Source organism: Montipora foliosa, chromosome 6 (assembly GCF_036669935.1).
Source record: "Montipora foliosa isolate CH-2021 chromosome 6, ASM3666993v2, whole genome shotgun sequence".
NCBI classification, from domain to species: Eukaryota; Metazoa; Cnidaria; class Anthozoa; order Scleractinia; family Acroporidae; genus Montipora; species Montipora foliosa.
The window spans coordinates 22514329-22528438 of NC_090874.1; the positions used below are offsets into that span (position 1 = coordinate 22514329).

A 14110-nucleotide genomic window follows, 5' to 3' on the forward strand; every position below is an offset into this window, starting at 1 on the left:
AAAGCACAACACTGCTGCCTGAATTTCTACTGCAGTAGATGGACTTTTATAGGTATTTACCTTAACTCCTTTCCACAATGCATTTAGTTCATCAACAGCAGGCTCAAGAAAATGGTTTAGAGATTTTGGCTCCTGTTTGAGGGCAGGAATGATGCCAACTAGGATAACATTTTCTTTCTTAAACCGGATACTTCTTGGAAGATTCATCAAAACCATGTAAATAACCCCGACAGAAAAGTCATTTCGACGTTCGAAAGGTTTAAACCAGTCCACATTCATCATGAGACCAAACGATCGAGGAAGGTTAAGGAAAGGTTTGTTGCCTTTCCAATTGCCAAACTGTTTCCAGACTTTCCCGTCGTAAACATCAGCATACAAGTCATCATCTATTTTTCTTGTTTTCCACTTTTCACACTGCTCTTCTAGTCCAGGGCGCTTCAGTAAAGTCTCCAGGGAATCACTGATACTCTTATAACAGTAAGTCTTCAAGGCATAAAATTTGGTGTTCCCATTTCTCAAAACCTTCTGGGCAAGCTGTGCACCACAAGTTTTTGGTCGCCTTGCTCGAGGGAAGGGCACATTGTTACAGGTCTTTGCAAAATTCCGAAGTCCATCATTGACAACAATTTCATCCATATGGTACAGTTTTGTGCACTTTGGGCAAACCACATACTGTAGAAAATTGTCGCGATCAATTTTCAGAAACCGTCTTGCAGAGTAGAGACTTGTTGGAAGATTGGTTCCAAGAACTAAACACAAATCTGTGTGGTCTTTAATCAGTTGACCAATACAAAATAATAACTGCTGGACAAATTTCAACAGCTGTTCGATTGCATTGTTGCTTATGTAGTTCTTGTATTGCCAAACTAATATAAAATACACCAGCCAGGTCAAAATTACTTGTATACACTGCTGATTTGTACGATGCACAGAAGGCTGGGGCAATTCCACTTCTTCCGACGGTAGGTAATCCTCTGCATCACTTGATTCAGAGTCCAAATAATCTGTACTCTGATCTTCAGAACAGCTAGTTTCAGACTCAGAACTCTCACTAGAGTCAACTGCATCTGGTCCCTGTGATTGCAAAAAATATATATATATGAAAAGCCCTAAGAAAAAAGTAAGCCATGTTTTGAAAAAATTCTAGTTCATATGATTCAAGTTCCCATAAAAATGATACTGGGTACTGGAAAGTAAATAAATCAATTGTACCTGACAATAAGCACTGTAAGATTCAGATCCACTGTAGTCATCTAAGATGTGTAAGAAAAAGAAAATAATAATTATGTTCATCATGTCTGAGGTACTTCATTGTTAAAGTACCTTACATGATTGTATGGTGGCCAAAATGTTCACTGGAAGTTAAAATAGACACAAGGAAACTCATTTGCAAACCTAGTGGCTAGCCAAAAATCTAACTACTTAAATTCAGGGGTGTGCCAATTATGCACAAGGACAGGAACATTTCTCAACCTTTAAATCTTACATTTTACACACATTTACCTCAATGCCACAATTGTTCATGGTTGTAATTTCATTCAGTCAGTTACATGTACAATTTGCCCCCAAATGCCACACAATTTTATTTCTTTCTCACATGCTGTCAGATACCCTGTGTGTCTAAATGAAGCCATGAAAATAATTCCCAAGTTCCTATTACAGCATAACCCGAAAACTCTCTTTCTCTTTCTCTTTAATTAATACATGTACAATCATATCATTTTCCAAATAAACACAAACCTGAATCACTTCCAGGAATGTCCTGAACAGCTGACTGAGAGGATGAATCTATAGTTTCATCTAAATTAAAATTAAATAATTTTGGTCACAAAATTTATCACTCAAATCATAAAGCTTGAATGTATGTTACTACAACTCTGGAAGAAGTGAGCGAAAGTTTTGTTCAAGGTGTTGCAAAAACTTGTGGTCGGATGATCAATATGAAGCATTTTTAATTTTATCACTGATCTAAGCAAAGCATTCTCATGGCTCAACAAGGACCTTTTTTAGTGGTCATAACATTGTGCAATCCTGCACAATTTCCTGCACATTCAACATTTTTACATATGGAATCTTAAGGATAAGAACATTAAGTATGACATCAAATGGCGAAACGTCAAAGAGGAAAAACCCAATAAAAAATGTCAACAAAAAAATGTAATTTAACAATTTGCAAACCTGAAATGTCAACACTAAACAATAGAAATGAGCTAGTATTGACCTGTACACATTCTAAGAAATTCCTGAAACCTGTGCTTGCTTAACTCGACCAATCACATCTCAACAATTTTCACACCAGAGGGCATTGTGCTGACTATTGTCAAATTGTGTATATGTTCCAGTTGTCTGAGGATTGCTTCACAAGAAGCATGAAACTCTGCTCAAGTAGCAATATTTATGTCTTTGACCAAGTAATCCAACTCTCAAATCTATATTTTTCTTTTCAATGTCCAAGAAGAACATCAGTACCTTTCTATCTTCTATTTTATAATATATTTTAATGTAAAATCGTCCATACTGCACTTAAGCTTTATGGAAAACATATTTCTAGTGAAAATCCAAAAACAACTACACAATAAGCTTAACTTTTTGTCAGAAGTTTCTCCCACACAATTAAAACCCAGAATTTTGACCTTGAAAACTGGCGAGTTTTTACTGTATTTAATATTACGTATGTGATCACCTTCGCTTTCACTTGAGCTGGATCCTAGAACATCTTCAGGCACAGATGATTTGCTCGCATCTTCTACTGTTTTCCACTGGTTAAGACTTGAATTGAAGTAGAGTCTACGATGTTCATGAAACTGTGATTTGCTGAGAAACTGTTGACAATGACCACATCGTTGCCTACACCTTTGACGCCTCTTCTTACTATTTGAATCGTTATGCAAACCTTTCCTCTTCATTCCTTCTTCCCGTAAACACAACTAACTAGCGATCAAGACAACACAAGCTGAAAAAACGCCAAAAATACAGCGATAACCCGCTGGTGAACCAAGGACAAAAGTTTTCATGTGTCGTGATGCGCCTAGGGTTGGTACTTTAAGTAGTGTTAATAAAGTGTATCATAATAGTATGTAATTATATCAAGGATGTATTAAAGCCTTAAATTGTTATATATAAAGGTATATACCAGTGAATTTCCATGTATACCCATATATATTCATGTATACCCATGTATATCCATGTATGCCCATGTATGTTCATGTATACCCATATATATTCATGTATACCCATGTATATCCATGTATACCCATATATATTCATGTATACCCATGTATATCCATGTATACCCATATATATTCATGTATAACCATGCATAGCCATGTATATCCATGTATATCCATGTATATCCATATACAGCAATGTATTTCCATGTATATCCATGTTCAGCCATGTATGTCCATGTATACCCATGTATATCCATGTATAACCATGTATTTCCATGTATACCCATATATATTCATGTAGACCAATGTATGCCCATGTATACCCATGTATATCCATGTATAACCATGTATGTCAATGTATACCCATGTATATCCATGTATAACCATGTATGTCCATGTATACCCCTATATATTCATGTATACACATGTATATCCATGTATACCCATGTACGTCCATGTGTAACCATGTATGTCCATGTATACCCATGTGTATCCATGTATAACCATGTATGTCCATGTATACCCATGTATGTCCGTGTATACCCATCTACATCCATGTATAACCATGTATAGCGATGTATATGCATGTATATCCATGTATGCCCATGTATGTCCATGTATACCCATCTATATATCCATGTATACCCATGTATGTCCATGTATACCCATGTATATCCATGTATAACCATGTATTTCCATGTATACCCATATATATTCATGTATACCCATGTATGCCCATGTATACCCATGTATATCCATGTATGCCCATGTATAACCATGTATATCCATGTATAACCATGTATGTCCATGTATACCCATGTATATCCATGTATAACCATGTATGTCCATGTATACCCATGTACGTCCATGTATACCCATGTGTATTCATGTATAACCATGTATGTCCATGTATACCCATGTATATCCATGTATAACCATGTATGTCCATGTATACCCATATATATTCATGTATACCTATGTATATCCATGTATACCCATGTACGTCCACGTATACCCATGTGTATCCATGTATAACCATGTATGTCCATGTATACCCATGTATCTCCATGTATACCCATCTACATCCATGTATAACCATGTATAGCCATGTATATGCATGTATATCCATGTATGCCCATGTATGTCCATGTATACCCATGTATATCCATCTATAACCATGTATATCCATGTATATCCATGTATAACCATGTATTCCCATGTATACCCATATATATTCATGTATACCCATGTATGCCCATGTATAACCATGTATATCCATGTATGCCCATGTATAACCATGTATATCCATGTATAACCATGTATGTCCATGTATACCCATGTATATCCATGTATAACCATGCATGTCCATGTATACCCATGTACGTCCATGTATACCCATGTGTATTCATGTATAACCATGTATGTCCATGTATACCCATGTATGTCCATGTATACCCATCTACATCCATGTATAACCATGTATAGCCATGTATATCCATGTATATCCATGTATGCCCATGTATGTTCATATATACCCATATATATCCATGTATAACCATGTATAGCTATGTATATCCATGTATACCCATGTATCTCTATGTGTACTCATGTAAATCTATGTATAACCTTGTATATCCATGTATACCCATGTATGTCCATGTATAACCATGTATACCCATGTATGTCCATTTATACCCATGTATATCCATGTATAACCATGTATAACCATGTATATCCATGTATAGCCATGTATATTCATGTATACCCATGTATCTCTATGTATACCCGTGTAAATCCATGTATAACATGGTATATCTATGTATACCCATGTATGCCCATTTATACCCATGTAAATCCATGTATAACCATGTATGTCCATGTATACCCATGTCTGTCCATGTATACCCATGTATATCCATGTATAACCATGTATAGCCATGTATATCCATGTACAGCAATGTATTTCCATTTTTATCCATGTACAGCCATGTATATTCATGTATACCCATATATCTCTATGTATACCCATGTATATCCATGTATAAGCGTGTATATCCATGTATACCCATGTATACTCATGTATACCCATGTTTATCCATGTATACCCATGTATATCCATGTATACCCATGTATACCCAAGTATATCCATGTATATCCATGTACAGCCATCTATTGCCATGTTTTTCCATGTATAGCCATGTATATCCCTGTAGAGCCATGTATATCCATGTAAAGCGATGCAGTTCCGTGTATACCCATCTATATCAATGTATACGCATGTATGTCGATGTATACCCATGTGTACCCATGTATATTCATTTATATCCATGTATATCCATGTATACACATGTATATATATGTATACCCTTGTACAATCATGTATTTCCATGTATATCCATGTACCGCAATGTATGCCCATGTATATCCATGTATACCCATGTATATACATGTATACCCATGTAGTATCATGTATATCCATGTATACCCATCTATATCCTTGTTCAGCCACGTATTTCCATGTACACCCATGTATATCCATGTATAACCATGTATTTCCATGTATATTGATGTAGAGCCTTGTATATCCATGTATATCCGTGTACAGCCACGTATTTTCACGTATACTCATGTATATCCATGCGTACCCATGTATGTCCATGTATACCCTTGTATATCCATGCTTTGCCATGTATATCCATGTATAGCCATGTACAGCCATGTATCTCCATGTATACCCATGTTTATCCATACATACCCATGTATATCCATGTATATCCATGTATACCCATCCATATCCATGTTTACCCATGTATATCCATGTACAGCCATGTATAGCCGTGTGCAACAGTGTGTATCCATGTATAGCCATGTATTACATGGATATGTATTCATGTATAACCATGTACAACCATGTTTATCCATGTATAGCTGTGTAGTATCATATATGTCCATATATTTCCATTTAAAACCATGTATTTTCATGCTGTCCTTGTATATCTATTTATAACCATATATATCTACGTATAGCCTCTTATTATCATATATATCATATATATGCATGTACACCCTAGTACATCTATGTATAGACGTGTATTACCCTGCATATAACCATAATTTCCTTTCTACAGGGGCGACCATTTGGAATGCGCTGCTAGACCAGCTAAATCAATTGCCTTCTATAAATGGTTTAAGAAAGCAAATAAAATCTTTCACGTTTGCATCGGCAAAAACTGATTAAATTGAGCAATTTTTGTAAAAAGTATGTTAAGGTCATTGATTTTTAAACTTAGGTATCTGTGTATATTATACACGGCTTTTAGGTAGAACAGATTTCTATGTAAAATACGTATGTAAATTTGGTGAAATTACCGTGTTTAACTAACGTTTTCCTATCCTATCTATCTATCTATCTATCTATCTATCTATCTATCTATCTATATCTGATATACTTAACCATGAGATCTTGATAAAGAAATTAGAATACTTTGGCTTTGATCTCTCAGCAGTTGCCATTTTCTATTCGTATTTGTCAAATCGCAAGCAACAGTTTAGTGTGAATGGAACATCTTCTAAGCTCCTAGATATTTCGTGTGGCCTACCACAAGGCTCAATATTTCGACCCCTTTTATTTTTAATGTATATAAATATTTCTTCGGCGAAATGTGACGCGTGAGTATTTTTCCAAAATAATCAATAAATACAAGCACAAAGTTAACAAGTAAATAAAAGTTTTTGAATGACTGTATTTTCTCCTGTAAACTTTATAGGGAGCTTCAAACTTTACCAACATTTGTCCAAGGACAACAACTAATAACGTCTTATTAAGCATGTCGAAAGCATTTATAATGTCGGAAACAGGATAATTGGTATTGATTAAGGTAATGTTTATGTAATGATAATGATATATCTGCCCGGAAATCGAGCGTATCTATCTGTCTGCTTCAATTATTAAGTTTGTTTATCTTTTGTCCCGAAGATCTTTATAGCCAATAGCCAATCAGTTTACGTTTGATCAATGTATGTCTATAAGATAAGAGAACAATGGGTTGTAGTTTAGTCAGTCAGAGACATGAACTTATGGTGTACGCCATCGGAGAAATTGTAAAAGAATCGAGGAAAGCGACAGTGTGGGTTCCTTACTTATTCCCCATAACAAAAACCTAAGTTTTCGGGTGCTTAGTATAATTGCTTTTAAACCAAAACGGTTATCGACACTGGGCATCAGCTTTGACCATAGATCGTGGGCATTTAAGTCCTTGCTTACCCCCACCCCCCTCCTCCTCAACAAGATTCAAGATTCAAGAGTAGAAGCCAGATCGCGAGCCCAAAAAAAATATTCCAAGAAGAAGTTTATTATGTTCACCTCCACCCACACACGCAGAACACGCAGAGACGGAGTTTTGCCACTACTTAACATTTTATTGACATCATTCATTCAACAGAAAATATGCCCATTACCGAAGGAACTACGCTCGTAAAATAACACCTTTTTTGTAGTGGGATAATAAATCTCTTATTCGATGGTCTAACATATAAGGCCATTCCCTCCGCTGAGCATTGTCCGACCGACCCCAATTTTTGGAATTTTCCAAAAAAAAAAAAAGGTAACGGTGTTTTAAAACCATTTTAATGTTGCATAGGAGTTTCAGGGGTTGATCCTTTTTCCCACGCTGTCTTAAGTTTGCAACAACATCCACCAACTTTTCAGCCATATTCATTTTGGGTTCACGTTTTGTTTGTTTTCCGGGCTCCACAGCTATGATGCTGGGGTAGCGGGACTCCGATTCCGAGACTTCCCAGGAAACGCATTTGACGCTAAACGAAAAAAAAAAGGAGGATGTGCTAATCGCCGAAATTTTGCTCACTGCTCGCAAAATGCTTTGCAACACTCAAAATATCCGCGCGTATTATATGTTAAACCATCGAATAAGATGTATTTATCACGCCGTCTGGAAAACAACAAAATATACCAGCAAAAGCTCGAGAATGAGCAAGAGTAGAATCTTCTCTCAATGCAGCAAAGCACAAGGAATAAATCTGGAAACAAACAAAAATAAGATACGAGAATGCGTTGATCGAGCCGTGTCTCCAAAGCTGCGATTGCTAATTCTGCTGTCGTACTTAGCATCATCAGCAGAATAGCGCACGATTGCAGATTTGTTTGGTGTATCTCCACCTTTTGTTTGCACTTGTGTTAAAGTGTGTGCTGCAATTGTCAACAAACTAAAGTCGCGGTTTATCACGTTACCTAAAGGAGAATATTTTAAAGAAGTCATGCGCATTTACAAAGACAGATGGGGATTTCCAATGTGTGCTGATACGATGGACGGTACTCATATTCTTGTAATTGCCCCACCGACCGACCATGACGACTTCGTGGATCTCAAAGGCTACCACATCATTCTTATGCAAACAGTTGTTGACTATGAAATGATATATGAAATATGGTGAACTGCAGATGTGAAATCAAGTGAAACTATGATCCTCGCAGTTATGAACGCAATTTTAGCAATTGCGTAGGGATGAGCGCGCATGGGTGTGTATGAATATAAATGGGTATCCATGGGTATAAATGGCTTAAGGCTTTACATGAATATACATGGTATACATAAGCATGCATAGATATACATGGCTGTACAAGGATATACGTGGCTGTACATGGACAGAAAAGGATATTCATGGGTATACATCGGTATACATGGATATACATAGGCATATATGGGTGTACATGGCTGTACATGGATATACATGGATGTACACGGATAAAAATGCCTGTACATGCATATATAGAGCTGTACATGGCTATACATGGATGTACATGGATAGACATGGGTATACATGGATATACATGGCTGTACATGGATATACATGCCTTTACATGGAAATACATGGATATATATACATGGATATACATGATAATACATGAATATATACGGGTATACATGGATATCCTTGGGCATATATGGATATACATGGTTGTACATGGATATACATGCCTGTATGTGGATATACACGGGTATACATGGATATACATGGCTGTACATGGATATACACGATAATATATGGGTATCCATAGGTATACATGGACATACATGGCTGTATATGGATATTCATGGATAAACACGGGTGTACATGGATAAACATGGATATACATGGCTGTACATGGATATACACGATAATACATGGGTTTACATAGAGATACATGGATATACACGGGTGTACATGGATATACATGGATATACATGGCTGTACATGGATATACATGGATATAAATGGCTGTACATGGATATACATAATAATACATGAATATACACGGGTATACATGAGTATACATGGGTATACATGGATATACACGGTTATACATGGATATACATGGGTATACACAGAGATATATGGGTATACATTGATATACATGGCTGAACATGGATATACATGGAAATACATTGCTGTACATGGATATACATGGATATACATGGCTATGCATGGTTATACATGGATATATATGGGTATACATGGACAGACATGGGTATACATGGACATAAATGGGTATACATGGACATACATGGTTATACATGGATACAAATGAGTATACATGGACATACATGGGTATACATGGATATACATGGGTATACATGAATATATATGGGTATACATGGACATACATGGTTATGCATGGATATACATGGGTATACATGGACATACATGGTTATACATGGATATACATGGGTATACATGGCTATACATGGGTATAAATGAATATATATGGTATACATGGAAATACATGGTTATACATGGATACACATGGGTATACATGGATATACATGGGTATACATGGATATACATGGGTATACATAAATATATATGGGTATACATGGACATACATGGTTATACATGGATACACATGGGTATACATGGACATACATGGGTATACATGGATATACATGGGTATACATGAATATATATGGGTATACATGGACATACATGGTTATACATGGATATACATGGGTATACATGGGTATACATGAACATATATGGTATACATGGAAATATATGGGTTTACATAAATATATATGGGTATACATGGACATACATGGTTATACATGGATATAAATGGGTATACATGGGCATACATGGGTATACATGAATATATATGGGTATACATGGAAATACATGGTTATACATGGAAATACATGGGTATACATGGACATACATGGTTTTACATGGATTTACATGGGTATTCATGAATATATATAGGTATGCATGGATATACATGGGTATACATGGGTATACATGGGTATACATGGACATACATGTATACATGGACATACATGGTTATACATGGATACACATGGGTATAAATGGACATACATGGGTATACATGGATATACATGGGTATACATGAATATATATGGGTATACATGGACAAACATGGTTATACATGGACATACATGGTTATACATGGATATACATGGGTATACATGAATATATATGGGTATACATGGACATACATGGTTATACATTGATATACATGGGTATACATGGGCATACATGGGTATACATGAATAAATATGGGTATACATGGAAATACATGGTTATATATGGATATACATGAGTATACATGAACATACATGGTTATACATGGGTATTCATGGGTATACATGGACATACATGGGCATTCATGGATATACATGGGTATACATGAATATATATGGGTATACATGGATTTACATGGGTATTCATGAATATATATGGGTATGCATGGATATACATGGGTATACGTGAATATATATGGGTATACATGAACATACATGGTTATACATGGGTATACATGGGTATACATGGACATACATGTATACATGGACATACATGGTTATACATGGATATACATGGGTATACATGGACATACATGGTTATACATGGATACACATGGGTATAAATGGACATACATGGATATACATGGATATACATGGGTATACATGAATATATATGGGTATACATGGACATACATGGTTATACATGGATATACATGGGTATACATGGACATACATGGTTATACATGGATATACATGGGTATACATGGCTATACATGGGTATACATGGACATACATGGGTATACATGGACATACATGGTTATACATGGATATACATGGGTATACATGGACATACATGGTTATACATGGATACACATGGGTATAAATGGACATACATGGGTATACATGGATATACATGGGTATACATGAATATATATGGGTATACATGGAAATACATGGTTATACATGGATATACATGAGTATACATGAACATACATGGTTATACATGGGTATACATGGGTATACATGGACATACATGGGCATTCATGGATATACATGGGTATACATGAATATATATGGGTATACATGGATTTACATGGGTATTCATGAATATATATGGGTATGCATGGATATACATGGGTATACGTGAATATATATGGGTATACATGAACATACATGGTTATACATGGGTATACATGGGTATACATGGACATACATGTATACATGGACATACATGGTTATACATGGATATACATGGGTATACATGGACATACATGGTTATACATGGATACACATGGGTATAAATGGACATACATGGGTATACATGGATATACATGGGTATACATGAATATATATGGGTATACATGGACATACATGGTTATACATGGATATACATGGGTATACATGGACATACATGGTTATACATGGATATACATGGGTATACATGGCTATACATGGGTATACATGGACATTCATGGGTATACATGAACATACATGGTTATACATGGATATACATGGGTATACATGAATATATATGGGTATACATGGACATACATGGTTATACATTGATATACATGGGTATACATGGGCATACATGGGTATACATGAATAAATATGGGTATACATGGAAATACATGGTTATATATGGATATACGTGAGTATACATGAACATACATGGTTATACATGGGTATACATGGGTATACATGGACATACATGGGCATTCATGGATATACATGGGTATACATGAATATATATGGGTATACATGGATTTACATGGGTATTCATGAATATATATGGGTATGCATGGATATACATGGGTATACGTGAATATATATGGGTATACATGAACATACATGGTTATACATGGGTATACATGGGTATACATGGACATACATGTATACATGGACATACATGGTTATACATGGATATACATGGGTATACATGGACATACATGGTTTTACATGGATACACATGGGTATAAATGGACATACATGGGTATACATGGACATACATGGTTATACATGGATACACATGGGTATACGTGGACGTACATGGGTATACATGGATATACATAGGTATACATGAATATATATGGGTATACATGGACATACATGGGTACACATGGACATACATGGTTATACATGGATATACATGGGTATACATGAACATATATGGATATACATGGACATACATGGTTATACATTGATATACATGGGTATACATGGGCATACATGGGTATACATGAATAAATATGGGTATACATGGAAATACATGGTTATATATGGATATACATGAGTATACATGAACATACATGGTTATACATGGGTATACATGGGTATACATGGACATACATGGGCATTCATGGATATACATGGGTATACATGAATATATATGGGTATACATGGATTTACATGGGTATTCATGAATATATATGGGTATGCATGGATATACATGGGTATACGTGAATATATATGGGTATACATGAACATACATGGTTATACATGGGTATACATGGGTATACATGGACATACATGTATACATGGACATACATGGTTATATATGGATATACATGGGTATACATGGACATACATGGTTATACATGGATACACATGGGTATAAATGGACATACATGGGTATACATGGATATACATGGGTATACATGAATATATATGGGTATACATGGACATACATGGTTATACATGGATATACATGGGTATACATGGACATACATGGTTATACATGGATATACATGGGTATACATGGCTATACATGGGTATACATGGACATACATGGGTATACATGGACATACATGGTTATACATGGATATACATGGGTATACATGAATATATATGGGTATACATGGACATACATGGTTATACATTGATATACATGGGTATACATGGGCATACATGGGTATACATGAATAAATATGGGTATACATGGGAATACATGGTTATATATGGATATACATGAGTATACATGAACATACATGGTTATACATGGGTATACATGGACATACATGGGCATTCATGGATATACATGGGTATACATGAATATATATGGGTATACATGGATTTACATGGGTATTCATGAATATATATGGGTATGCATGGATATACATGGGTATACGTGAATATATATGGGTGTACATGAACATACATGGTTATACATGGATATACATGGGTATACATGAATATATATGGGTATACATGGACATACATGGGTATACATGGATATACATGGGTATACGTGAATATATATGGGTATACATGGACATACATGGTTATACATTGATATACATGGGTAGACATGGACATATATGGTTATACATGGATATACGTGGGTATACATGGGCATACATGGGTATACATTGATATACATGCATATGGGTATACATGAATATATATGGGTATACATGGAAATACATGGTTATACATGGATATACATGGGTATACATGGACATACATGGTTCTACGTGGATATACATGGGTATACATGGGCATACATGGGTATACATAGATATACATGGGTATACATGAATATATATGGATATACATGGAAATACATGGTTATAAATGGATATACATGGGTATACATGGACATACATGGTTATACATGGATATACATGG

The 14110-nt window shown here is 35.5% G+C and overlaps 1 protein-coding gene and 1 long non-coding RNA gene across 2 annotated transcripts in view; one reads left to right on the forward strand and one right to left on the reverse strand.

Moving 5' to 3' along the window:
- LOC138008869 (uncharacterized) overlaps nt 1-689 on the reverse strand; it is a 4228-nt gene extending 3539 nt beyond the window's left edge. Inside the window, exon 1 of the mRNA XM_068856145.1 lies at nt 1-689. This exon is cut by the window's left edge and continues 3539 nt beyond it. Coding sequence (XP_068712246.1) covers nt 1-636 — 636 coding nt within the window. The 5' untranslated portion in view covers nt 637-689.
- LOC138006983 (uncharacterized) overlaps nt 1-14110 on the forward strand; it is a 48489-nt gene that overhangs the window by 23529 nt on the left and 10850 nt on the right. The gene's annotated exons all lie outside the window — the stretch shown is intronic.